A 27,227-nucleotide genomic window follows, 5' to 3' on the forward strand; every position below is an offset into this window, starting at 1 on the left:
AAAAATAAGAGACAACAAAAGCAGGTTGGGAAGAGCTCGTTAGCAGGGACAGAACCTTTATGACAGATTGAAGGCCACAGGAAAGGTAGAAATGTTGACTGCAGTTCAGTTTGGTGTTAAGGAAGATTCAGAAATAAGATCAGCTGTCAGGTATTTTTCCATTGCTCAAGTTTATTTCAGTTGTTTCCTAGACATAGCTTGTTCACTGTTCAGACCTTTTCTGACTACTTTTATCCTGTAGCAAGCTTGCACCATGTAGTGTGATCCAGAGGCTTCCCCCTTCACGACAGCGCAGGAAAAAAGGGGTTTGAAATCTGAAATCCATCTTGGGAGTCACAGAAGCCCAGCACTTTTGAAAATTAGGTATTATAATTAAGTTTATCAGGTCACTCAAAGCTGTTCTTCATTATGTCAGTAAAACACTTGAGATCAATGTGGATTGATAGAGATGATTGCAATGGATGAATCTTATTTAAATTACTCCAGTAAAATTTTCTTCAAGGTTTCTTTTCTCATAATACTTTACTGTTTGTTTGGTTTTTTCCCTCTCCAAACTCTTATATTTGTCCTGGAATTAATATTCTTCAAAAAATGGAATGTAAAGGTCTTGTGGCCTTTAAATAAGTGCAAGGCAGTAACCACCTGTACGTTTCATTAAAACTGACACACCGAGTTAAAATTTACAAAGGGAGAAAAAAATTACCTACATTTGTAGTAAATATTGGATTTTAATACACAACTTTCATGAAGAAATGGCCAAGATGGCACTGGAAAATAGCCTATGTATGTGCAGACATCTAAATTGGTGTTAATATCAAAGGAGCTAATATTTCAAATTTCCACTGACTTGACAAAAATTCAAACTTTAATTAATGAGAACACGAAAGTGCCAATATAGGAGTGCAATTCAGTAAATATTTTTGCATGAACTTGGATTTTAGTTTTTTACAAATATGCCCAGATTTGTAGGAGTAATGTGAAAAAAATCCACCCACTTCTCTATCACACATTATGGTCATTAACCTTTTCTGAGGCACCACCTCAATTGTAGGCAGGCTTAGCTTTCAAGATCTTTTGCACTGCAGGCAGTTTGGAAGGCAGACACAGGGAGTATTGGATATCTCCACTGAACACTCATATTGTTTCCTGAAGCTTTGAGCTTTTAAGTAAGTGCCCACATTCATTATTCTGTATTCAGATAATTGTGCAAACCTCCATAAAAGAAAAGGTACTGTAGTTTGATGTAAATACTGTGGCTGGCCAAGGTAGGTAATACTAGTTAACAAATTTGGATGGCATTGTGCTTGAATCTTACATTCAGTTCAGAAATATGTGTGATAAGGGATATGGGTACCTGCTGTATACAATATTTATTATCTATTTGGCTCTATATGAATTTTGCCCACCGTGTTCTTGCGTTTTAATCTCCCTGTGTATAATGAACATCAAATAATCAACTGATGCATTATGTTTACTTTAACAGACCTTTATCATGCTAGCTAAGTAATTTTTTAGGCTGATAGCATTTCATTGTTAAGAACTAAAAGAAGAGATAGTATTTATCAGAAGCACCTGAGAAGTGTAGTCCTTTGCTCTATAAACCCGTCATTTGGGGGGGATGTAGAAATGTAAAGGATTACCTGGTGCCTTCTTTGGCCCACATTGCTTTCTCCACTTCACACGGCCTTTTCTACTACAAAAAAACCCCAAACATAATGAAGAAATAAACGAGTGATTCATGTTAGGTTTGAATTTTGTGTAAGCAAAAGAAATTAGCTCTGTTGCACTCATGTAATGAAAGACAATGGACCTGGTGCATGACCTGTGAGGTCAAAGGATTTCTTCCAAATCATTTGGTACAAGTATGGATCAGACTCAAAGCAACAGCAGAAAGAGGTTCTGAGCATTTTTCTCTCCCATTTTAGTCAGCTTAGATCCCCTCAGTATTTCTGCCAGATGATGACTTAGATCAATAGGTCAAAAACATTGTGTCATTAGCTGTATTTGTTGGATTTGCAGCAAAAGAACAGTATTTGAGAACATTACAAAGTGCCATTCTCAAAGGAAAAAAGTGTGAAAAGTGAAAATCAAAGCTGACACATACACAGGTACTCTGGCACCCCCTGCACTTGAGCATACTCCTGTCCTCCTCCCCGTCTCATTTCCTCTTTCCCCATTTTTCTACCGTTTACTTCGTTTGCCTTTCCTCATACTGCATCTCACTCATCTGCGCCCACCTTCTTTCAGCCTCTTCCCATAGGATGGCTTCCTCAGTGCTTGCTCTCCTTCTGGACTGCAGAAGGAGAAGGCACTTCTCAAGCAGATGCCAGCAGCCCTGCAGCTGGCACAGCAAAGTGAACTGGGTTTTCAGTCTCTGGAAAAGCACCGTAAATTCTGGGAGCTCTGTGCTTGACTCTTCACAGCTTCCAGATCAAATGTTGCCATTAGAAGTAAAATTTCTAGTTGTTCCACTGCTGCTGGAAGATCCAGCTTTTCTTTCTCTTTATGTCAATAATAAAGTTCACTGTTACATTCTCTTGAACAATTGCAAGGAAAATGGCATGAAAAAGCACACTGCTCTGTCATTTGGGCTTGTGTGGGCTTTGCAAGGTTGACAGAAAAGAAGCCCCATCTAAGTCCTCTTGATAGCATAAGCAGTATAGAATGTATGAACAAGCTGCCTGACTATTAAAGGTCAGCTTGACCTACACAGTGTTATTGTTATATTAACATGCAATGTATTTATAGAAAACCAGCTCATCATATTTACTCCTGAATAATTCATTTGTGAAGTCAGAACTAACTTCTATTTTAATTGAGAGCCTCTTAAAAATGCACTTGATTGTAAGTATGAAAATATGAAATGAGAGAAATTACTTTAGGAAATTTTTGCTTTCCATAAACTGTAGATAAACAGTGATGCTGATATACGATTACACACTTGTGAACCTGTCCTTCCTTTTCCCTTTCCACACAAATGTGGTTTTGCCATGGTTTGTGCCTATCTTGTGAAAGTCAGCTTGTAAACTCTCTGGAATCAGTGGGCTTGCAAAGCGTTCAGATGAGTAACACCTCTAACAGATGAGTAACATCTGAGATCAGTGGGAGTTGCTGGACGTTTGACACTTTGCATTCAGGAAAGTGTGTGGCTGTGCTGTGGATTTAACAGTCTAAGACAAAGAAGGCTTCTCCTTTGCCAAATCTTGGTCTCAGCATAAAGCTTCTAAGAAGATAAGAGTTCAGCCACTCTAACAGGCAAATGCGTAGGGTATTTGTTAATGGGACGTGAACTTTACATTACAGTTGAAACCTCATCGTTCACTAAAAATATAATTCTGTATGACATTAGTTTTTTGTTTGCTTTTATCTTCTTACAGAAATAATGACCTTGGTACAGATAATTTCCTGAGGATTAAGATTAATGACTGCCTGTGCATCAGGCTATCATCAACTCCCAGCCAGTCATTAATCCCCAGGAAATCCTGTGCCATATTTGCTTCTGCTTAAGTGCTGGTCTGGCAATCCTTTATTCACCGAGTAGTGAACTGGACTGTTCATGACAGCATTACTCATATGAATAACGATGGCATTATCAGACCTGCTGTGTTGGTCAGGCCCCAATCCAAAATGCAAGCAACTTGAACATAAATCATGGCAATCATTGATCATTTGTGGCTTTTTTAATTCTGAATCCTGTACCTCAGATACTTTTGTCCTAGTTTTGAAACAGACATTCTGGGGTTATGAAAGTGTAGGATTTACAAAGATCTCTTTACATTTTTTAATAGAAGAGGGCTGTCGTTTTGCAGTGGAAGCAGGAGAAGGAAAAGCATGGAAAATGTTTTGTATGAAAAGTATCTGCCGTGAATAGTAAGCCTACCTTCTCCCTACAAGCTGTAGATTACCTTAAAGAGTGATTGCTTCAGGATTGTGGAGAGAGGTGTTCCTCTCTGGAGGCTCCTACAGGTACTCTGTTGAAAAGGAAAGATACTGGTGGTGGATTCAGAGCACCAGTGCAACAGCTTTAGCAGGGTACAGGAAGAATGAGATCTTTTCCTTATCATGCCACCCCTTTTCTGTCTGCTGATAAGGTGCCACAGGCCAACAAAACATCTTCCACAAGGGAGGATTTAGCTAGATGCTGCCTCCGTTGCTCCCGTGTGACAAAGATATAACTCATATGCAAATGGCATTCTCTGCATGAAAATGAGTGTGATATAAATCTCTGTCATGGCTCAGTCCCCATTCTGAAGTAGGTTTCTTTGGTAATTCTCTCCTATTCCTGACTCTAGTCCTATTTCCAAAATGGAAAACTACAGGATGTACTTCTGCAGAAAAGTTGTTATTTGTCTTACATGCTTTACTTTTTTTTTAAACATAAATATGGTGCATGTTATTGGTGAGAGAAGTAACCTTCTGTTACATAAAGCTGAGATGACGATTCTGTCACTTCCTTCAGTGAATGTAGAAAAATACTGTACTGTCACTGTCTGCTCTGACAAACTAAAAAGAGAAACCTGCATTCATGCTTCTCAGGAAAATAAAGAATGATGTGATCCTCAAAGTTTTTGACACAGTAGTGAATTATTTATAGTTACTCACTAGATCCTGTTGTGTTCCTAGATACTGATCTTAAGAATTTCCCAGCTTTTCCATTCACTTCAGACTATTTTGCTGCATGTGCTGGTGCTACTTGTGTTCTTTTCTGAGATGTCATGAAAAATATCAGCTTACCCCAAAGACAGCTGCCACAGGTTGGATAACCTTCACCTGCCTGGCCACTCAGCAGGCTCCCAGCTTTGGTCTCATTTTGCAAAACCCTTGTGCTCTTGTTCTTCCCTTGGCCTGGGTAAGCTGCACCATCATGTCTGTGCTCACTCCCATTGGGAACATTTTTTGGCTAAAGCTGTTTATTTATTATATCCTTGGAGAAGTAAAGCCAGGCAGCTCAGCTTACACCAAATTGTGGGTAATGCTCAGGTCCTGCATTGCTGAAGTAACCTGAACACTTCCACTTTCCTCAGTTTCAGTGTGTGGATGCTGCAGGACTTCAGTGTACTTCCTAGCACTATGCCAGAGATGAAAGAAAGAATTCTTCAGTGGCTTATAAGCACAACAGCATTTTATCTAACATGAGGTAATACGCAAACCTAGACAAAACTAATAAAAATAATTATGTATGTTATTAACTATCTCTGCTCTAGAGCCTTCATCATTCTTGAGTGTCCTTTAGGCATACCCATGGGCTTGCAAAGGAGCTCAGCATCCTTCTTGCACGCTTGTTCTTACCCAGCTTGTAACAGTTCTTGCTTCCTCTTCTGGCCCACCAGGGAAAAACAGCCCTCTGAGCAGGGTGCTCAGAGCATTTTGTCTTTCTCCTCTGCTGAAGGCTGAATGTTTGCACGGGACTTCTGCCAGACAAGATGGGGTCTCCCTGCCAGGCTCACATACTAATTAATAGCTGTTAGTCATAATCTAGTGTGTTCCCATTATCTCTATCCCATGGTATCTCAGTCTGATATGAAGATAGGAAACAAAAAAAAAAGGACAATTAGGCTTACCTTCAAAATGGAGTGTCATGTCTTACAAAGGGAGATATTAATACCCTCTTTATGCAGCTAGGTTTCACAGAATTGGTTTCTTTTTTCATGTAGGTTGGACAGGATCTCTTGAATTAAAAAATTCAGCTAGTTCAAACCCCTGCTCAAGCAGGATCAGCTAGAGCAGGTTGCCCAGGACTGTGTCCAATCATGTTTTGAGTATCTCCACAAATGGAGACTCCACAGTCTTTCTGGGAAACCCATTCCAGTGTTTGATCATCATCACAGTAAAAGGTGTTTTCTTGTGTCCAGATGGAATTTTCCGTTTTTTAATTTGTGCCCATTGACTCTCCCCTTGTCAATGGGCATTTCTGAGAAGAGTCTTGTTCCCTCTTCTTCTTTCCCTCCCATCAGGTATTTATACATGTGGATAAGATCTCCCTGAGCCTTCTCTCCCCGAGGCTGAACAGCCCCAACTCTCTCAGCGTCTCTTTACATGAGAGATGCTCCAGTCCCTTCATGATCTTTGTGGCCCAGTGCTGGACTTGCTCTGGTATGTCCACGACTTTCTGTACTGGCAAGCCCAGGACTGGACCTAGCACCCAGACGTGTCTCACCAGCCCTGGGTGGAGGGAAAGCATCACCTCCCTTGACCTGCTGGCAATGCTTTGCCTAGTGGAGCCAAGGATGCTGTTGGCCGCCTTTGCTGCAAGGGCACATCGCTAGCTCAGCTTTCAGTGGTGCGGTTCTCTGCACAATCATTAGCAAGAAGAAAGCTAAAGGGAAGATTTTAAACAGCTAAATGAGATTGGTGAAGTGATGAGGTACATCACCGTCCAGTGAGGCCTCTTTTCCCCTTTGTTTGTCAGCTATGGTAGAGACCACAGAAATTGTGTTCCTGCTTTGGGTACCTGAGGTTGCATGGTTAATGTGGATGAGATGAGTATTTTTACAGATATCTCTAACATCAAACTGAATTCAGAAGCTGTAGGTAGAACTTCCCACACTCCCAGAGTAAGCAACAGCATAGGCAGAGTGGAAACTGTGAGTTATGTGCAGCTAAGGGCAGATCTGTTTAAATAGGTAGCGATGGTATTTTAGATAGCCCTGTTAATAGCTGACAGAAAGTTGAGAGAGAGTGAAATTAAATAGCTGTTGCCCTCAGTATTACTTAAGATTTTAAAGCCAAAAATGGATAGCAGTTGAACTTACAAACTTCCATGTAGCACACATAAGATATAAATGTCAATGTAACACCTGTGCAACCTGAGCTATCTACAAAGATGTGTGCTTTTGGCATATAGAAAATGATATCTTAGGTTAATGAAGAGAATTTTATTATGAAGTTTTGGTTCAGATGATTTATCTAAATGTCAATCAGAAATGTACAACCAAAGAAGTATACTTCTGAAGTCTAAACTATTTTACTGAGTGGGTTTGTTTAGCATACATGCAGGGACCACTTCATTCTTGTCATATTTTGGGGATGTTTGTTTTGCTTTTTCTAAAGACAGTGGCTGCAATTCCATGACTGTAGGGTGAGCAGGCTTGCAACTTTTATCCTATCCACAGAATGTGTCTATAGTTAGTGGCATGTGTCAAAAATTGGGTATGTTTTTGTTATACATAACTTGGGGTGCAAAGAAACCCTTACAAATTTCTCTCAGAATGGGCAGTTCAATGGCAAAATGTAGCTCCTTGTTGTGATACTTCCAAACTCTGCAGCAATAAATGTCAGGTCTGTTTAACTTCAGATGGTCCCAAAATACAGAGAGAAGGCAGCACTCATTGCTAGTATCACCGATAGAATTTCTAGCTACTTAAAAATTGAAGAACAGGTCTCCCTTTAAAATCAGTATTGCTCTTTGTAGGTGGCAAATTTTTAAATAATGGAAGTTTTCTGATGCTTTTTTAAATTTATTTTTGAGAATCTGAAATTTAATCCTTGTGTTTGTTTTGTGGTAAATGTTAGTTTTCACAACAATTCATTTCTGCATGCCATGTTTTATTCTTTTAACTAGAATCTAATCAAGCTGCTCACTGCAGGCAAAATTCTTGTCTCTTATCTCCATGATATTTTCCAGTGATGCCCTGTTCTTCAGGCAGCATGTTCTTCTTGGGATTCCCTACAGAGTGTGCAAGGAATGCATGAATATTTCAATACAAGCGTGATTCCAGAGCAGGATACAGCTGTCCTGACTATGCATGTCCATACTCAATGGCTTTGGCTTCATTTTAAGTTTCTTCCTAACTCTGAATTTTCTTGTTAAGAATATTAACAACAAAGATCATGAATGATTCATAAACCTGTACAGATCAGGGAATAATAGTAGCTATGAGGGACTTTCTATTGAAGTTGAAGGTGGAAGATTTCCTTTAGTATAGTTTGCACATGGTAGACAACTTCGTCCTCCACAGGTTGGTTGGATTTTATGACTGGATAGTGAGAGGAACGTATGCTGCCCTTGCATTAGTCTCCTTGGACATGCTGAAAACCAGAACAGCTGGAATTTATTGCAGCTGGAGTTGTATGTGTCCAGTACCCCACAGTGCCTGGCCCCACAGACACTCAGTGAAATCCTGACCCCATCAGAATCAGTGGTAAAGCTTCCAATATCATCAGTAGGACGAGGTTTTCAGTTCTACATCTTGGAATTCCCATTTTTGTGACTATTTGAAAATTCTTCAAAGATAAATACCCCCTACAAAGTCAGCAGGAATTGTGTTTGATCCAGTCAGGGTCAATTCAGTTATATATTGGTTGTCTTTTGGTGTTATTACATTCTAGAGAATGTATGGCACCTGTCTTCAAGAGTTTGGTGGCAGATGGCACAAAGGTGACTTATGAGTGAAAGAAGATGGAAAAGGAAACAAAGCCCTCAGGAACAAGCAACCTCATGCTTTTCTTAAATTAAAAAATAAATCACCTAAAAATATCAAAATCAGGGTCTGACACGTAATAGTCATTTAAATTACCTTCTTCTCTGTTGCATATGTGTGTTAATAACATGCCATTGATCACCTCCTTAAAAATATTTGCTCTTTAACCCATATCAATTAAAACCCTGTGGATCCTCTGACAAATCTCCTTTTGTCACCACAAGAAGATTTACTAGACAGTGTGGACTGTAAGAACAGTGGGGTTTCAGGCTTCATTTTAAATGCTGCACTAAGAGCAAAGTAATAGGCAGATCTTGCTTTTGGGTGTTGTGACTATCCTGAGCTGCCCAGAATTCTACTGATATGATCATAGAAATTTCTAATTATATTTCTATTCACACTCCAATTTGATAAAATTACAATAAACTAATTATAATAAAAGCAGAAAACTTTAATAAGATTATTATCAGGACAAAAACACCTACAATAAAAAACAGAGTAAGCACACGTGACTACATGTGTTTTTGGAGCTCAAATGCACAAAGTATTACATAATTTAGTTACTCCCAATGTGCTGCTTACTGGTCAAGTACCTGAAAGTCTTAATTTGTATGATTTTCTTTATTTGCTTAGGCGTGTTAATAAAGCAGCACTGGTAGTAGCATAATCCAAAAAGATGTAATTCTAAAATGCATGCCACTATTATTATTTGCTGTATTACTCAGATCCAGAAGAGATCCCTTTCTATTTTCCACTGCACCAGCTCAGTGGCAAAGCTTCTATTTTGCAAGAACTGGCAGCTTGAAGGTCCACAAGTAAAAAAGTAGGCTACAGCATTTAATTATAACTTGCATAGTTTGGATTATTTGGAGGTAGTAGGAGAAAAAGTCTTTTGCTTTTTAAAACTATATTTTTTTCTCTCCTCTGCATTCTGCAGTGATAATACATACAAACTCCCACAGCAGTCCCAATCTATTCCAGATGGGATATAAGTACTCTATTAGAAAATTAAGAGGGTTATGGAATTCATAAAAGGTTGAAGTCAAAATTAAGATGAGATTCAGTGAAAGAAAATTATTTCAAAAGAATTCTTCCTTTTTAAAATTCAGAATGCCTGATATCCTTCAGTCGGTGAGATTTTTTGTGTTTTGCCTCAAATAATCTATATACCAAGGCATTACCTTTTATTAAAGATTTGGTAGAGGTTAGGACTCTTATTTTACACCTGTAATGTTAATCTCCACTAGCTCTTTCACAAGTTTTTAGCACTGAGAGTTCTTTGTTCCTTATCTAACATCACTGATGAAACCAAGTCAAGCTTTGATTCCATTTTAGATTGGATAGCCACTACAACTTATCTAGCAAGACTCTTTCTTTGTTTATGGATGGGTCTCTGATCATCTAATTGAATTTTCTCAAGACCATGACAGATAGAAGAAATTACAGTAAAGATTAGGGAAAGACAACCTAGTCTTCCTTCATGTTATAATATGAATTATTCTAAGTCCTTTGGCCTAACTCCTCGGCCTTCTTTAAAAAAAATGCAAATAAAAAAAGGGGATCCTGTTAAGCATGGTGACAACAGTAAGTGCAAATCAGAGGTCATATCAGAAAGATGGAAAGGGGAAGAGTGGATTACCAAATTAATGTCTTTGACTGTCAGGAACTTGCTGACTTTCAGAATTATGCGTGCAACCTCTTGCACAAAAGTTCTCTTCTGTCTCCAGTACTCGGTTAGGTTTCATGTTTGCAACCTTTTTAGTAATTATTTGCTTGCTTTTAAGTTGCAGTTCTTGGCTGAATGCTCATTCTTAATTTCATTATCAGTTTTGAGCCCTTACTCTCTCATGTCACTTCTCCCTTATGTCTTACATATTCAGCCTTTTGGTAGGCTGAATTATGGGTATGAAAACTGAAGAAAAATATATGCTCTCCATCTGCTTGTTCCCGAATGCCTCACAATTCCTTTTAAGCCAAGCTCCCACTGATGCTGATGAAGGATTATGCCTTGACGCCTTCATGACCATGGAAGTCAAACACAAGGAAGGTCAAGTAAATGCAACAGTGGAATTGCACTAAAAATTCAGGGATTGCCTTCAATGATTTCTCTTTAGTAGTTTTGTTTTATATAAAAGATACGTCAACTTTGAAGCTGTTTAATTACCTTGGAGAAGCGTGACATGAATTTTCATACAAATATGTTTTTATGCAAAGTGAAAATCTTATGCTTGTTGAAGAAACTCACAATGCATTACTTTGTTTTGAGAGTCTAAGTTCACATTTTTCATGAAGGGATACAGACCTTTAGCAATGCAGGTTGCTATCTCTAAAATAGCTGTATGTCTTATGAGTATTTTGAGAAACACTGAGCCAGGCTCATTTCTGACATAACTAGGGACAGCTGCAGTCTGTATCTGAGATTGTCATAGCAGGAGAGCAAAGAGAAATACTGGCTGCACTTCCCTTCTGTGGCAGCCTGGGGCACTATGCTTAAAAGGCAGAAATTAGTATTTCACCACAGACCGTACCTACAACACTTAGTGAGTGAACATTGAAAATAAACTGAGTAATTAGGTATATTGTTTCACAGAATCATAGAATCATAGAATAGTTTGGCTTGGAATGGACCTTTAAAGGTCATCTAGTCCAATCCCCTCTTCAATGAGCAGGGACATCTTCAACTAGAATAGGTTGCTCAGAGCCCCATCCAACCTGACCTTGAACATTTCCAGAATGGGGCATTCACAACTTCTCTGGGCAACCTGTTCCAGTGTTACCACCCTCATTGTAAAAAGTTTCTTCCTTATATCTAGTCTAAATCTACCCTCTTCTAGTGTAAAACACTTACCCCTTGTCCTATTGTAACAGATCCTACTAAAAAGTTTGTCCCCATCTTTCTTATAGTCCCCCTTTAAGTACTGAAAGGCTGCAATAAGGTCTCCTTGAAGCCTTTTCTTCTCCAGGCTGAACAACCCCAGCTCTCTCAGCCTTTCTTCGTAGGAGAGGTGTTCCATCCCTCTGATCAGTTTTGTGGCCCTCCTCTGGACCCACTCCAAGAGGTCAGTGCTGAGGACCCCCAAGCTGGAATCCATATATCTCCAATTTAGAGAGAAGGATGTTGCAGGGGACTGTGTCAAAGGCGTTACAGGAGTCCAGATAGATGACATACATAGCTCTTCCCTTGTCCACTGATGTAGTCACTCCATCATAGAAGGCCATTAGGTTGGTCAGGCAAGACTTGCCCTTGGTGAAGCCATGCTGGCTGTCTCAAATGTAATTGGAAATTACAAATAATGTAGTACTGTTGACTAACTTTTTTCTGTTACTTTGATATGGTGTGGCACCTACATACACAGTAGCGAACGGTAGGTAATAAGGCAAATGTTGTAATCCTTCAGGAATGTCAGACAGGATTACCGGGAACCCTCTGTTCTCTTCTGGTGTAAAAATATGCAGAAGGGAACAAACTAATTCAATGACTCTGTCACTGTCAAGGATCAGCTGTTAAGCCACATCTCTGCATCCCCTTTGTTCCATACGACCAGCAGGGATGCAGGTACTGGCTGTCAGCCAGTCTGTCTGCTATGACCTCTCCGTGGGAACCACATAGCATGTTCATGAAACTGGAATTACCAAATTTTAATAGTATTGGATTTTGGGGTATTTTTTCAAGTACCCTTTATCACAGTAATTCAGATTTCCAATTCCATTTAAAATCAGTGTATTTTAAAAGCGGAGAAGCCAGTGCAATATATTGGATGCAGACTGTATAGAGGCAGACCGTTCGTGTTGCTGAGCACTGGCCCAACTGATCTTGAAATCCACAAATAATTCATGTGAGTATGTGCAGCTGACATTTCCTGGCATCATCATTGTGCATTGCAGTCAGTGGGCTGGTGATTGTATAAAATGTTCCGCTCTGGGTATAGGACTATAAAAGCTTTGAGGAATGTAATATCACCAGTAAGATTAGAGTTTTCCTGGAAATAATTTTGCTAACTGCAAGAATTAACCCAGTTTAATCCTTGGCGTGTTGAATTGCTGAAGTGCCCAGAACATGATTATCATCAGCATCGTGCACTCTCATGTATCTCCTTGTTTCTTTTCTCTTTGGTCTTTGTAATGTCAAAGTCTCCTTTCTTCTTTCCTGTTTGTCTTGTATCGCTCACTTCAGATGAGAAGCAAATAGATCTAAACCGGATTGCCAGTATGTCAAGTGCCCTGCCTTTCTGCTGCTTTTATTTCTTCTGGAGATTTAGCATAATTCACCATTGTTGTTGGCTTCCTCTGAAACCTCTCCTGCTTCATCCATTACATCAGAGGCCTCATGCTATCATTCTGTTAATTCTTAAGTTTGTTGCTATAGTACAACCTTCTTCTCAACTTCGTCCTTCGTCCTCCTGCACCTGCATCCATACCTTTTTTCTCCATGAGTTTATACAGCCCCTCTCTGGCAGTGTTGTCTCCTGCATGTACTTCAATTTCTCTGATCACTCTTGGACTTCTTTTGGCATCTGTTTTCCACTCCTGTCCTCATGCTCCAGTGGATGCCTCACCCCAGGTTCTAGCAAAGCGGACCCCAGACACATCAAGGAAGAGAATAAGTTTAAACAAAGGTGGTGGCCATAGAGTCAGCAGATACTGAGCCCTAATTAAACAGTACATGTGGTCCCAAATGCTGTATTCAGGGAAGTCCATACTGAAGTTATTGGGAGCTCTTCCCAGGTAAGGAATTCAAATCTTTAGGACTAAAATCAAGATGGTAGAACAACAGCATCATTTATGTAAAAGCAGCTACAGAGATTATGTTGCAACACTCAGAACATTTTTACAAAACAGTAGATGCATTGTGTATCGTTATAAAACAATATATTAAATTCTATCTATAAAGGATGTCCATCTTTGCTTTAAGACAGAGTAGTGTGATATTCTATTGGGCATACTTATGTGCAAGTAAGACACTGCATTGTACAAGCAAGGGTATGTCAATATTTGTAACTGGTTTTGATAAAGTATGTCTACGAAAAAATCATTACAATCCAATCATAATTATTTTAAAAATTTAATAGTGATAATATCCCATATTTTTTAGTTACATAAAGCTTTCTCTGTCTCTGCAAATGATGTAAGAAAGCAGATTCAGGTATCTGCAAATATATTAAAAAAAAAAAAAAAAGGATCTTTCAAAGTATCAGATTTGCATATCATGACAGTATTTTACAGTTAAAAACTAATAGCCAGACCTCTATTAAAATTCACCTCTGTGGAAAAATATTGAAAGATCATGAGGTGCATCAGCTAAAACCAAAATAATTGGACAGCATTTGTACATTTAATTGCTTAAGCTGCTTCATAAACACAAAGAATGAATATTTCCAAAGAAAACAGCACCACCAAACTGTTAAGTATCCATTTTTAATGATAACACTCTATCAAAGGTTAGATGCTCAGAAGCTCAGTTGTCAAACTTTACATAAAAATGATGAGTGAAATCATCCACAAATTCCTCACACAAATCATTTACAAATTCCTCCTTGTGCTTAATTTTTCTCTGTCCTGTTTTGTAGACCTACATTAATTATTGTATTTATATATGTATTTACATATATGCCAAACTTTAAGAAAAAAACACTTTAAGAAATGAAGTGTAAAGCAACATCTGGAGAAAAAAAGGTGATTTCATGCAAGATTGTATCACACAGAAAAATAATAGTAGCCCTAAAGATCTGGAGATATCTGCATTCCATTCTTTTCTCTGCCCTGCTAGAATACAGTAACGCAATATATTCGGATCTGTTTAATGATTTAATTAATTTAGGTCTCATACCACCTGGTGAAGTGAGTAAATACTTTTTTTCTGATTTCACAAGTGACAAGAGAGTGGTTAAATTAAGTAACCCCTCTAAAGCAAGTCAACGTCAACACTGGTATCAAAACAATGTTTGTGGAACAGCATTATGAACAGTTCCTTAGATTATATGTTTTGAGATTTTTTGTTTAATTTGAATGCGTAAGTATTTGAATGTCTATCCTGGGGAATGTTAAAAGAGCTTAGTTTCCAAAGCTCCTGCTGATTAGGTACTGTCAAGGTTTATTATGGTTTCCCAAATGTAGAGGCACCAGATTGGCAATCACCTGGAAAAGGCTGGATTTTAGATTTCAGTGCTTCTCCTACATCTCACTTTAGCAAGTTACCTATCTAAAGCCAGTGATTTGTGAAATTTCTGGGGGGGAAAGGCACTGCCATTTCTGTAATCCATGTTTCGCTGTCCTGCAGAATTTTTTGCATAATCACTGTTGAAGTTTATGAAGCACATGCAAAAACGTGTACATTTCTTGAATGTCTGCTGGTTCCTTATCTTTGTGTCTTTTACTGTGATGTTGTAGAGCTTGGATCATATGGAAACCTAAAATATTATGACACAATGACTGAAGAAGGTAAGAAATATTTTAGAATTGTTTGTATCAGCTTTTTTTGAAGCCCTTTAAGCGCCTTTTATGTGTTTACTTTTTCCTTCATTTTTCTTAGTCCTATTTTCAGTTTCTCCTTTTTTTAATAACTCCTTTTTGCATGTCTTCATTGACAGCGCGATCAGTTATGGCTCTTCTTTCAGGTTTTGTTTTCAGCATTTCAGTTTTGCTATTTCAGATAAGGAAATACAATGGAATGCTTTTATTAAAGAACATACATGCAAAACCACACTTGCGAATTATACAGCACAGTATAACATAGATTGTAGATGCCTATTTTATGCCATGTTTTACAATGCATTCAAGAAGATTAATTAATTTATGGACATTCAAATCACTCAGTTTGAGAACAATTATTAAGTGACTTCAGTTTACTATATTATTCAAAAGTAATGAATATACTTTAAAAACTAGGCATGACTATTCCTGGAGTATTATTGTATGCTTAATTGCAATGCAAAAATTATGCAATTTAAAATCCTGATTCTAACAATACAAGAAGGAAGTAATTAGGGCCTGAATCAGGGCTCAGTGAAATCTCAGGAAATTTTTCTGCTGATTCAAAAGCGTTGCAGTTTATTATACTAATTCAGGAAAGCAGTTAACTGTGTACTAAATTTCCAGCACATGCTTTCAGTCCTAGTGCGGTCAGCATTTCTATAATTTGGAAGTTTCCCTAAACTGCGAACTGATTGTTTGTAGGATCAAGGCCTCTTGTCCAGCTCTCTTGATTATAATGCCAGACAGATGGTTTCATGAATGTTCAGTTTAATAATTAGTGGCGTGTTTGAGGATGGAGTTAAGCTTGAGTCCTGTAGAAAAGTTATTCGCCTATTCCTGCTTATTTTTAATGTTGGGTATATAAGGCAAATACCTTAGTTCTCTGTTTTTAAAAACACAAGTTATTTTCTAGTTTAAATTAATTTTGAAGTTAAAAAGGTTTTAAGAAAACTTTCACTATATGACTTACTCATGATCATTTCTCCAGGGGGGGCAAAAAACCTGATAACTTCTGACTATTTCCCATTTTCTGTATCTGCTGTTGAGACTCAAATATAACCATACTATCGTGGGGCTGGCTGTAGCAGATGGTACCTTCCACCTTTGTGCCTGATGTTAAAAGATGCTGTTTTCGTCTGTAGCAGGCATGAGCTCATAGGGCAGTCTTGTCTCACCGCCCTCCATTGCCCAGATTCACCAGCTGATTCACAGGGTTGGCACGGATATAAGACAAGATGCCTGAGAGGAGACTTTATGAGGCAAACAGTGGTGTCTATGTTGTTTAAATACACCTCTCAAGCACCTGAAATGAGTCATTAACCCAGGCCATTCAGATATGGCTACCAGAGCTAAAGCTTTTGCAGTATGTCTTATCTCAGTCTTCATTACAATCAAGATGCGAAGGTCATTTCTCATTGTAGCCTCAGAGTTGGGTATGTTAAGGTTTTTATTTTTTATGCTGAAGTATTAAATCTACCATTTCAAAAGTAGTCACTACATTAGTAGCCTTCTGATATTCATAAATACTCTACTGACAGTTAAATGTAGCTATTTGTGGGAAAATACCCATGCAAGTATGATACATACAATATATGTAAATATTAATACTGTGCCTATGGTGAAGTAATGCTGTTAATATTCAATGTCATCTCAGAAAGCACTCCTCATTAATAAATTATCCAGGACCATACTGTAGCAATAGCAAAAATCCAATAGGAAAAATCTTCCAGTAGCAAAAATAAGACAGGAAGCTCTTTGTCTTTAGGAGTATTAACACTGACAAGAGTCTATGATACAGTTTGCCTTCTCAAATACAACTGTCATCATCTTTTTCACATGTCTTTCACAAAGCAAGTAATGAACAGTTTATCCCAGAAACTGTATTTAGATCAAAGTGTGCTATATTTTGACCTTTCTGTTTGGATTCTCAGAAGTATAATCACTATCACTCTGCATCACGCTTATTTGCATTATCCGTTTTTCTCTTTCTCTTACTTTTTTGACTGAGCTTTTTATTCATTTTGTACAGAAAGTTAGTCACAGGAACATGTAAACCCAGTTACAAATCCATGGATTTTTTTCTAATATAGTTCAGCCGTATCTCCAGGTCCTCAAACCCTGAGTGGAGTTAGGTAGCAAATCTTTCAGTCCTCCGGTAGAGAAGTACAGGCATCTATTCTTGCTGCTACATCAGAACAATCAGAGACAAAAAGTAATGGTTAGGTCACAATACACAATTAGATATAGCCTAATGGCCAGAGGGCCATTGTGCTCCAGGTCTTAGAAACTGATCTCTATTGTTTTGTTTGCTCCTATTTGGTCTGAAACTGACTTTAAATTAATTGCATGTTAATCAGGCCCAACTGGGAGACAAACTAAACCCTACTAGATGGGAAGAGACCCTCACAGTAATCTTGTGCTGTCAAGTAACTTCCACCAACAGCCTACAACATGACAAAACTGCATGTATTTTCATTTGATGCTTCTGCAGGATTTTGAAGTTAAAGGAGAAAGCACATGAGGTGGATTTCTGGAATTGAACAGTTGTGACCCACCAGTTGTATTCCACAACTGGTCATGAGCAAGACGGTTAGGTACAGTTCAGACTGCTAAACAGCCACAGATTTGACATCTTCAGACTCATGAAAGCTTGGCTATAGCTGCATAGATGTAGTAATTTGCATTTGATCAGAGACTGAAAACTAGACAAATGGTAGAGACTTGAATTTTTTAAACTAGTGAATTTCTGAAGATAAACTATTTTCTTATCAAATCAAAAGCTTTTCTGACCCAGGGAATCTGTAGTCTGCAATTTAGATTGTAGTCAAAGAATTGGCTTTTTAATATATCCTTGATCAGGAGGAGAATGCCAACTGATGCCAACAGCTGGAGTTACTCATGCAGATCAAGGCATATCTATATTATACAATGCTGATTTGTTTGCATATATTCAAATAAAACCAATTTAGTTTTTAAGCTACCTTCTTTGCTAATCATCTGGCCTTGATCTCCTGTTCCTTCTACCCCATCCTTTGTAAACTAAAATGAGCTGCAAAATCTGTCTGAGTTCAGTGAATCTAGGTTAATTAAGAATTTTCTGTAGCAATCTGTCCTATTTTGCGTCTGTGGAATCAAGCATTTTCATTCACCTAAACTCTCATGGTACCAGATGGTGTGAAAATTACTCTTAGGTAGTCAAATCCATAGTATGTAGGACTGTTAAAGAGGAAACATAAGCTCCTACCTTCTCCTAGAAATAAGAACAGTAACATAAAATTCCTGTGGATTATTTGAGTAACCCTACCTAAAGATGAGAAAAAAGGCATGAGAGAAGATCTGTGCCTAAGAGGAAACCTTTGGGGGTTTCTGTAAATTTGAATGACTTAGAAATATCCTGAGCTGGTCCTTTTTCCTGGTGGCTCTGTGCCTCCCCTTCACTGAACAGGTTTTGATTTGGTTTGAAGGAGGAAAACGGCAGGGAAAGGATGGGAGGAGGCATAGCTCTGCTGTCTTTTAATATCTCACTGTCTTCATGAAGGCTAGTACTGCTACTTTCCTCAGTTTCATGCTTTTGATAGTCAATATTATGTCTTTTAATAATTTCCTCACACTATTTGTTACCTACACTGAGTGAATCAAATGGAAGCTAATGATGTAAAACAATGTAAGCTGAAGCATGTGTGTACTGAGAAATAAAAATAAACCAAAATAAAGTTTCCATTTCAAATGTTGAGGTTAATTTCCATGACAGTGACTTATAACTGTGAAACGGTCTCCTGAATGAAGCAGTGTAACTTCCAATGTTAAAAGCCAATGTAAGAAATTCTTCCTAAAGATGGGAGGAGGCTTTTGAAAATGTGAAAAAAATTGAAGACAACTTCAATTAAACTCATCTAAAACAGTGTCAATGTCTGTGGAGATGTTTTCTTTTCAGTTCAATAACAGCTCAAGTTTCTCTATTAAAAAAAACCTAAACAATTTCAAGCAATAACAATCTCAAACAAAAGGCTAGAGTATCCTTATAGAATTCTGCATCACTTTAATTGAACTTTTTAAATTGAACCTTAAATAAAAAGGCCCTACACCATCCTGGAGTAGGTGGAGACATGGATGGTCCCACAGATACTTCTCAGAAAATGTCTCAATTGCATCATTTGCATCTCTTGCGAAAAATGCATTTGTGTATTTGGGACATCATAAGCCAAATTCTCAAACGTATGAAACTGAGTTGGAGTCTAAAACCAAAAGGAATCCTTTAGCAAACTGACATACATGTTGTATGAAGATTATACAGGCACCTTTCAGTATCTACACATGCTTCTGGATAAGAACTTTTAAAATGCCCCTAGTGTTTCAAAAAAGTTAGGAACAGACTTGACTCTTAGCATTTCAGCTTAAAATATTTGGAAATATGATTTGCATTTTTTCCTCTGTTTTTATTTTCTCTTATCTGATATCCCAAGCAATTTCCTTTCTCTCTCTCTCTCTTTTTCTTGCTTTAACTCTTTGTTCCTTCTTTCCCTTCTAACCAAAATCTCTGCCACTGACCCTGTGCACTGATACAATGAGATGATTTGCTATTTATGGTCATATTCTATGCTTAGATACTTTTCTGCAGGCAATTTTACTCTAGGTACCATGTGCCAAAAAAGATAATCTTTGCAATGTATTGTGAATGGCTAATTATTTTTTTGGAGCATGATGTGTTTGTGAAAAGGCAGGGGCTGCTGAAAGGACAGTATTGCTTATTAAATCTTTGCGGTATTTTTATTACTTTCCAAATGATTTGCTGATGGCAAATTAATTCCACTTCCCAGCAAATGATAGCTGCTAGTTTCTGTGGACTGTGCATTTGCTTCTTCACATACAAAAGTGTTGATACAGGGGTTTGAAGCTTCCATTTGTGAGATGGGGGAAAGGATTTATTTCTTGACTAATGATTTATTCTTGTGTGTCTTTTATTTTAGTTTGGAAACAGTGACTGTTATCCAACTAACTGAGTTCATTCGTGACTTCTCACTGTTGCTTCCCACTGTTAATCAATTATGTGATTCCATTGAAATATCTTTTGGTCCTAAGCCTGTGCTGTTTTTGCTGCAGGGACACCAACAGGTTTAAATGGATTTTTTTAACTGGAGATAAAGATTTAAAACAGTCACGAGCCCTGTATGGTAATAGTGTTCTTAATTAGAAGTGTACTGTACTATAGCCACCAGTTATACTTTTAAAAAAGATTTAAAAAGACTTAAAAAGCAATAGCAATGAGGATAACAAAAAAGGCAGATACATCATCTTTCTACGCGACACTGACTGTTATAAGCTGTCCAAAGAGTCCTTACATAGAAAGATCAACCAATGAAGAGGAAGGGTTAAATTAATTTCACTTAATCTTTGACATTGCCTAGTTTGAATGTGTAATTCGGACTCAGTAGTCAATAAAGAGTGAAAGGACCTGGGACCTCTCTTAGGACAGGATGGGTTGCCCTGGAGGCAGTCTAGATGATGAGCTGCATGGTTAACCTCACAGGAGACAAAAACCACCTGGCAGGTTGAGAAGAAAATTTACCTTTGAGAAGCTGGTATGGAAATCACGTATTCTGGACGTTTCTTCTTCCCTTTCTGAAGTATCTGTAGAAGTCACAGACACATAGCTGAGTGCAAAGTGACAAAGTTGACCACAGTCACCATGATGTGGGTTCGTCTGAAATTCTGTGTTACTGTGCTTCTAATTGAGACCTGAAACTGTTTGTGTTTGTTTATAATATCTTTATTCATCTGTATTCATCTTCTGTTCAGGCTGAAATCCTACACTAGCACTTTTATAGGTGGAACTTTACTGACTGCTTACGAAGAAAAATAATAGCTTTTGTTTGCAATTTCTTGTTCAATTTGTTGCTGAGTTCTCAGAATAGAAAAAAAAGATTACATTTTTATTTCCACTAAAAAGAAAAAAAAGTATATATGAGAATATCAAATAGTGTTTAATAATGTTTGCTGTTTGAGGAGGGATGGAAATGGATTACCAGCACTGATTTATGGAGCCTAAGCTATGGCAAAGAAACTTTGCTTCTCAAAATGGCTGCATTTTAATAATAACAATGCTTTATTTTAGGAAAGTTCAAGGAAAGGGCCTCAATTCTGCATAAGATCGCCAAAAAGAAGTGCCAGGTGGAAGACAGTGAGAGGCAGAATGGAGCTGCTAGTCATGGTGAGTGCAGTGGTACAGATCTATCACCTGTTCCTGAGACCCTTTTTCACTGTTTCATTTTGCTTGAAAATCCTTAGGGATTTCATTTATGCTATCTTAGTAAAAATATTCTGATTCCCTATGCAAAAGAGTATGAAACTTCTGGACAGGACAGGAGTTAAATGCAAGAAAGGAAAGTCAGTTAAGGCATCTAGAAAGCCTCCTGGCAGGGTTGAAAAGAAAAAAAGGAATTCTGATTTTAGATATGTGTTCAACTGACAGAAATAGAGAGACAAAACTTACTCGCAGTTTATATGTGAAAATTTAATGAATTTATTTAGCTGCATTAGAATATGTGTTTTATGTGATATCACCCTTGTCACAAAAAGAAACAACCTTCATATTTAAGATTTCATTTGTCTATCTACTACTTGCTGAGAGTCATTTAGGCCCATCTGTGCTAATTGTGCAAAATTAGCTTAATATGGTTTTCCATTAAGGATAAGAATTTGTATTTTGGTTCAAAAGTTCCTATACTAAAAGAAAGTTTGTAGTATGTCTGGTTTTCTCTACTTTACCTTGACATGTTCTCCGCATTAGAAAACCAGATGCAAAAGTGTCTGATAAAAGCTGAATCATTTTATTAGTTGACACTTCTTCTGACCTTGTGCTGTATGTAGATACTATTTGCTTCCAGAATCAAGCAGTTGGATGGGACACTCTGTTAATAAACCATAATGCTGGCTGTGGGGTTAAAAGACAGCACACATGCACTGAAATAATTACAGATAGTCTGGCACTCTGCTGTGACTGTGATCTCAGATTTTTAATTTAGAAGAATCTCAGGATAGCAGTAATGTATCTAGACAGCTGTATTTACTTCTGTGCACAAGAGCATACCATAAGGCATATTGAACTTGAGTTAGGTATTTCATATTGCTATTCCCCATAACTTTATATTGTCCAAGGGATTTTCAGCCATTGATATTTTATCTAGTACATACTTAAAGAAATAATTACTGTTTAGAGAATTCCAAGATAGTCAAAGTAAGAATAAATTTGAATAAATTTGGCATCAGAAACGAAAGGCCCAAATTTATCCCTTTAATTCCTGTAAAGGTTTAGCACAAGGACTACAGGATGTTTTAAAGATCATCCTCTGTTATTGGATGTTATTAGACCATCCATTTACTTTTTTCCCCACATTTTTGCTAGAGAAAGAGCATGATTACAGCTTGGAAGTAACTTTAATAATTGCAAGGGTTAGTGTGTTATAAAAGTTATATCTTGCTGAATATATCCCCTCACCTGTAAATGCAACATCTTGCATTCTTTGATGTCTGGGGAGAATGCTATATATCACTTTTTACCTGAAGTATTAGACTCAGTGAATTTAGCATAAACAAAGACCAGTGAATATTGCAAGGAATGTAATTTTTTCTAGGACATGAGTACCAGTAGAACAGTTCTTCAAATGCAAGCTCACCCCTCATAAAAATTTTATTCAAAATGTTTACTGGTCAAATGGAAGACAGAATTTTTATCTCTCTCTTTAAAAGGCAGTTGTTGGTCCACCTTCAGTATTTGATGCTATACACAGACTGAATATATGACAGCAGTTTCACTAATAGATTTGTTACGTAATATTCTGTTCTGTTGTTTTCCCACTCTTGTTTATGGATGATGCCGCAGAAAAAAGTGCAAAAGTGGAAGTTGCAGTAACACCACCGAGTGATTCAGGACCAGTGCAGAATGGAATAGCCCATAATGTTGAAGAAGAGGTTAATGTCTTTTTTATTCTTCTTTTTATTTTTATATTGGTAAATATATTACATGCTTGATTGATTGTGCTTTTCACTGAAAGTATACATCTTAATAGCAAGAAGCTGTTAATATGAACTGTCTACAATATATTTAATCTTCATTTACAACTGAACCCAATGTATGGTTAGCCATATGTAAAAGCTCTTCTCTTGTGCCACTGCACTTCAGTGTAAGGTAAGATGATAGTCTGGTATGTACTCTTTCAAGAAATGTATTTTTACTTATCAGATAAGATGTTTGCAGCCCTAAATATAGCTAATGGAAATTGCTTGTCTCGTTGTCATCACATTGCACAAAACCTGTTCTCTTAAGAGAGTAGCCTGTCATGTTTTGCTTCATGGGATAGTTAAAAGTAGTTATAAAAGAGGAGCTGTACACAAACTTCTCCATCCTGCCTTCTATTTGCTTGAGACAAATAACAAATTAAGCTGAATGAGATATAGTATACTAGTGTTTCTATGACTCTTATTGCATAAGGTTAAAATCTGCAAAAGAAGTAATTAAACACTTAAATGTATTTATTTTAACTTATACCTTTTGTAGATAATAAGTAACTGCATAACTGTGTCTGACTTGCACAATGGCTACTGAAATAGCTATACAGTTGAGCTAGCTTCTTTCTTAAATAAGCTGTAATGCTCAAGAGCAGCTGACTGTAAAATTTGGCCCTGCCAGTGCTTTTTTAATGTCTTCTAATTTTTGAAAAGGTTTATTAATACCACCTGCATCCCAAGTAGGCAAACAAGTGGAAAAATGCTGGTGAATTGATTTTGCTAAACTTGGGCACTGCTCTTTTAAACTGAGGCAGCAAAACCTGCATAAAGAGAGAAAGTCATGTTAAAAATAATCCTTGACACAGAAGCTTTTATAATGGTTTTGTTTGTACAGTTTACTTCTTAGCCTTCTCCTTAGGCTATAGTGTCACAAGAGAGGTACTGCAAAAGATGGCTGAGCAGTGGTCTATTCCATAACATGAGCTTCCCCTTGTTCAAAGTGGGATGAGTTGTGTTGCATTTACATACAGCAAAATCACACAAAAAAGGCAGTGGCCATGTTTTGTTTTGAATCATGTCAGGTTTAGGTTCTGATATTTTAGTTGCTTTCACTTGTTTATCATTTAGCAAAATTGTTGGTCCAAGTCAGAGATCATCCTGCCTTCTTCATGACCTGAGCATTATCACTGTAGGTGAAATTCTTTCCTTGAAAGGTTCTGTAAGCCATAGGAAAAGTTAGAAGTGGTGTACAAGTAACAGAGTGTTTATCTCTGTTGGCTGCTTCCTAAACAAAATTATCCCTCACAAGGAGCATAGTTTATACTGAAACATACTTATAACAGGGAGAGGTTATGCAATTTTTTTCTGCAAGACTGGGAAAAAACACTGCAGTGTTTAGTGGAGTGAGTCTTTGGGAAAAGATTCTGTTTGCTTTACGCAGCTGGAGATGGAGAAATGACAAGATGATTCTGGCCAATTGGTGTGTTAGTGCACCCAATATTGGCAGATAGCTTTAGTTCTTCACTGTTTGCAGGTAATTTTAGTCTCTGGGAACAGAAATTGAGAATCAGAATCAACGATCTAAAAGAGGTGGGTAGTTTTTGATATCCTGAATGATCAGTAATGATAATGAATCTGCCGTGGAAAGGAGAGCATAGTGCAACATTAAATTACCTTTTCTGTTAATCTAAGTTGTTCAGACTGACATGACACTTAAAGACCCTTGTCAGCCCAACAAAGCCCAAACCCATATGTAAATGAGATGAGTAAAATTTATGTCATAAAAAATCTCAGCACCACACTTCAACACTCAGTATTCTAAGGTAAGGAAAGATCAATTTTCAGATCTATTTGGATCCTGTTCCAAGAGTCCAATCTCACCACTGCAGTGAAATATGTCTTCAAACTATTTTTTAACTTCAGCAAAAAAAATAACAAAATCCAAAGCAGAGTGGCTTTTAGACTTCTGTTCTCAAAGGTCAATAAGGGATGACATAGCCTGGTGTAACCTGTTAGGGTGTACATAAATCAGTCTGTGGGATGTGTGAAAACTCTAATAGACTCTAATAGAGTTCAGTAGCTTAAGAAAGAAACTGGTCTTGCTTTGTAAGATTTTTTCCACTGAGATTTCAGTGAAAACAATGAAGGAAAAGCAATCTTAAGCAATCACATCTCACAGCAATGTCCGTATGCTATCATTTTGCATTGTAATGAAGCAGTTTCTAAGCTTGTTCAGAAATCTGCAAGGTCAAGCAGCCTCATCATTCAACACAATGGTTTCAATTTCAAGCAACTGCAGGGTAAGGAGGGAAAATTATTGCAAGAGTGCATTACTCAGCAATGTCTTCCTCTCATCTCCCTTTAGACATTTTAAACTTTCAGTGAGGCAGGATTTGGAACTTTTATGTTAATTTCAGCAAGTATTAGGGCATTCTGAAAAACTATTGTGCTGTATCAGAAGAAGGATACATTATTTATCCTTTTCCAAATGACAAGATGGAGCAAACAGGGAGGTTTGTAACTGATGGAGGAGTGATTCTGCATATTTAGCTCCATCAATCTGAAAGAAAGGATTTTAGGTGTCTGCTGTCACAATAAAAGATAGCAATCCCCTAATAACATTTTGAGATGGCCCATGCTGGGTTCCTCCCCAGTGGCCTTTCTAATTTTGTCTTCTTCCAGTGATAACCTGACAGCTGCTGCTATCTTAGGCTGCTTCAGTTACTGATATGCTGGAACTTAGTTTGTAATTTAAAAGTATATATTTGAATTTTTGAAAAGTTGTAATAAAATAGTCTACTCTTCCATGTAACAAATAAATAGGTCTTGATGATACTTAGGACCCTACTTCACTGTGAGGTTCTCTGCCTACTCTGTACTGTACAGGGACTCTTCCTCAATGTATAGCCTAGCTTTTTGTGCACAGCTTCCTGATACACACTTTCCCAAGCTGTGGCATCACTCTGAAGCTAACACTGGGCTATTCAGTTTCCTTCTGCTTTGTATATTGACTTCATGGACATTAATAAGATTACTCCTGATTTATAGAAGCATAGGCAATGACAGAATCACAAACACAGCATTTGTGTGACCTTTTTCTTTGATGGAGATTAGAATTTGAGGAAGGGAAATCAGTCTTTGTCCTCCCAAGCCTTCTTTCTAGCTTTTCCAAACTTTATGCAGACACTACATACCTCTAGGAAATAGTATATCTTCAAAGACAATGGTATCAGTTCTAAGAGCAGCTCTGTTCAGGGAAGTAATACTGAAGGCACAGGATAATATGCCAGACAGTCCTCATCAATCGCTTATCCTTCTCTTTCAAAAACTCTCTCATTAAAGCTGAATGACAAGAACAAACTCATTATAGCTCAGTCTTGACCTAAAAATGCTCTTGAATTTTGATCTTTTTGTGAACAAGTATTCTCCATTTTACACTGAGAACATCATTTGCCTCTGTTCCATGAGTGAAATTCAATCTGGCGGCTTGAATTTTTGTTGATTTTTCCTTACTCTGATGCAAAAGGAAGTGCTGTAGCCTCAGAATTTGGAAATATAGTATAAAATTGCTTCTTTCCAATTTTCCACTTGTGTATGTCCAAAGATACAGCTTTGTGATCCATAAGTGCTGTTTAGAAAATCTCTTAGGAAAACTTAGCATTAGTGCCTCCATGTCCCAGTGATGATCATTTAGAACTGAGAAAATTAGAGGCACTGACCATCTTGAGGAACCAAGCTGCAAATACGCCTTTGGGGGAAAAAACGTCCTGAAAACTGTGGACTGGGAAATGAGTGTACTCACATAGCAGGTCATCAAGTATTCCTAAAACATGTTTGCTGTGAGGATACAGAAGACATTCATAGGGACCTAATTCTTTCTCCTCTATTGTCAAGTTCCACTATGGTTTTCATGCTTTTCCCTCTTGCAAAACAAGCATAGTCATATTTGTGTTTTTTCTTACTTTTCAGTGGTGCAGATTATGGTGCCTGGGTCTAAATCCCTAGACACAAGCATTTTAGTAATATGAAGTTCTGTACTGGAGTTAGAATTGTCTGAAAATAAGTACATTAAAAATTGTATGTTCCACTAGTACAAAGAGAATATCCATCTTACTTATAAAACCCCTATTCTTTTAAAAGTGTGATGCTGAGCAAAGGACCCTTGTGAAAGGAAGGTCTCAGGCTAAGACTGCAAGAAAAGACGAAAAAAATAGTTTTTATGTTGTATTTTAGTTTTCATATATTTGTAAATTAAACTTCTTTTTAAAAAAGCATAATGCTCCAAATGCTGTGATTTAGTTATCCTTATACCTCTCCTGGTTTCTTTAGGGC

The 27,227-nt window shown here is 37.5% G+C and overlaps 1 protein-coding gene across 6 annotated transcripts in view; it reads left to right on the top strand.

Annotated features, from left to right (window-relative positions):
* SLC24A2 (solute carrier family 24 member 2) overlaps window positions 1–27,227 on the top strand; it is a 114,753-nt gene that overhangs the window by 61,958 nt on the left and 25,568 nt on the right. For 4 of the 6 annotated variants that reach the window (XM_087741686.1, XM_087741685.1, XM_087741684.1 and 1 more), the window contains 3 exons: window positions 14,808–14,858; window positions 21,004–21,099; window positions 22,771–22,859. In XM_087741686.1, coding sequence (XP_087597812.1) covers window positions 14,808–14,858; window positions 21,004–21,099; window positions 22,771–22,859 — 236 coding nt within the window. The remainder of the gene's footprint in view (window positions 1–14,807; window positions 14,859–21,003; window positions 21,100–22,770; window positions 22,860–27,227) is intronic. The other 2 variants (XM_087741688.1, XM_087741689.1) reach the window with 1 other exon arrangement.

Source organism: Nipponia nippon, unplaced genomic scaffold (assembly GCF_047370975.1).
Source record: "Nipponia nippon isolate SJK-2023a ecotype South Korea unplaced genomic scaffold, ASM4737097v1 scaffold_8, whole genome shotgun sequence".
Lineage (NCBI taxonomy): Eukaryota > Metazoa > Chordata > Aves > Pelecaniformes > Threskiornithidae > Nipponia > Nipponia nippon.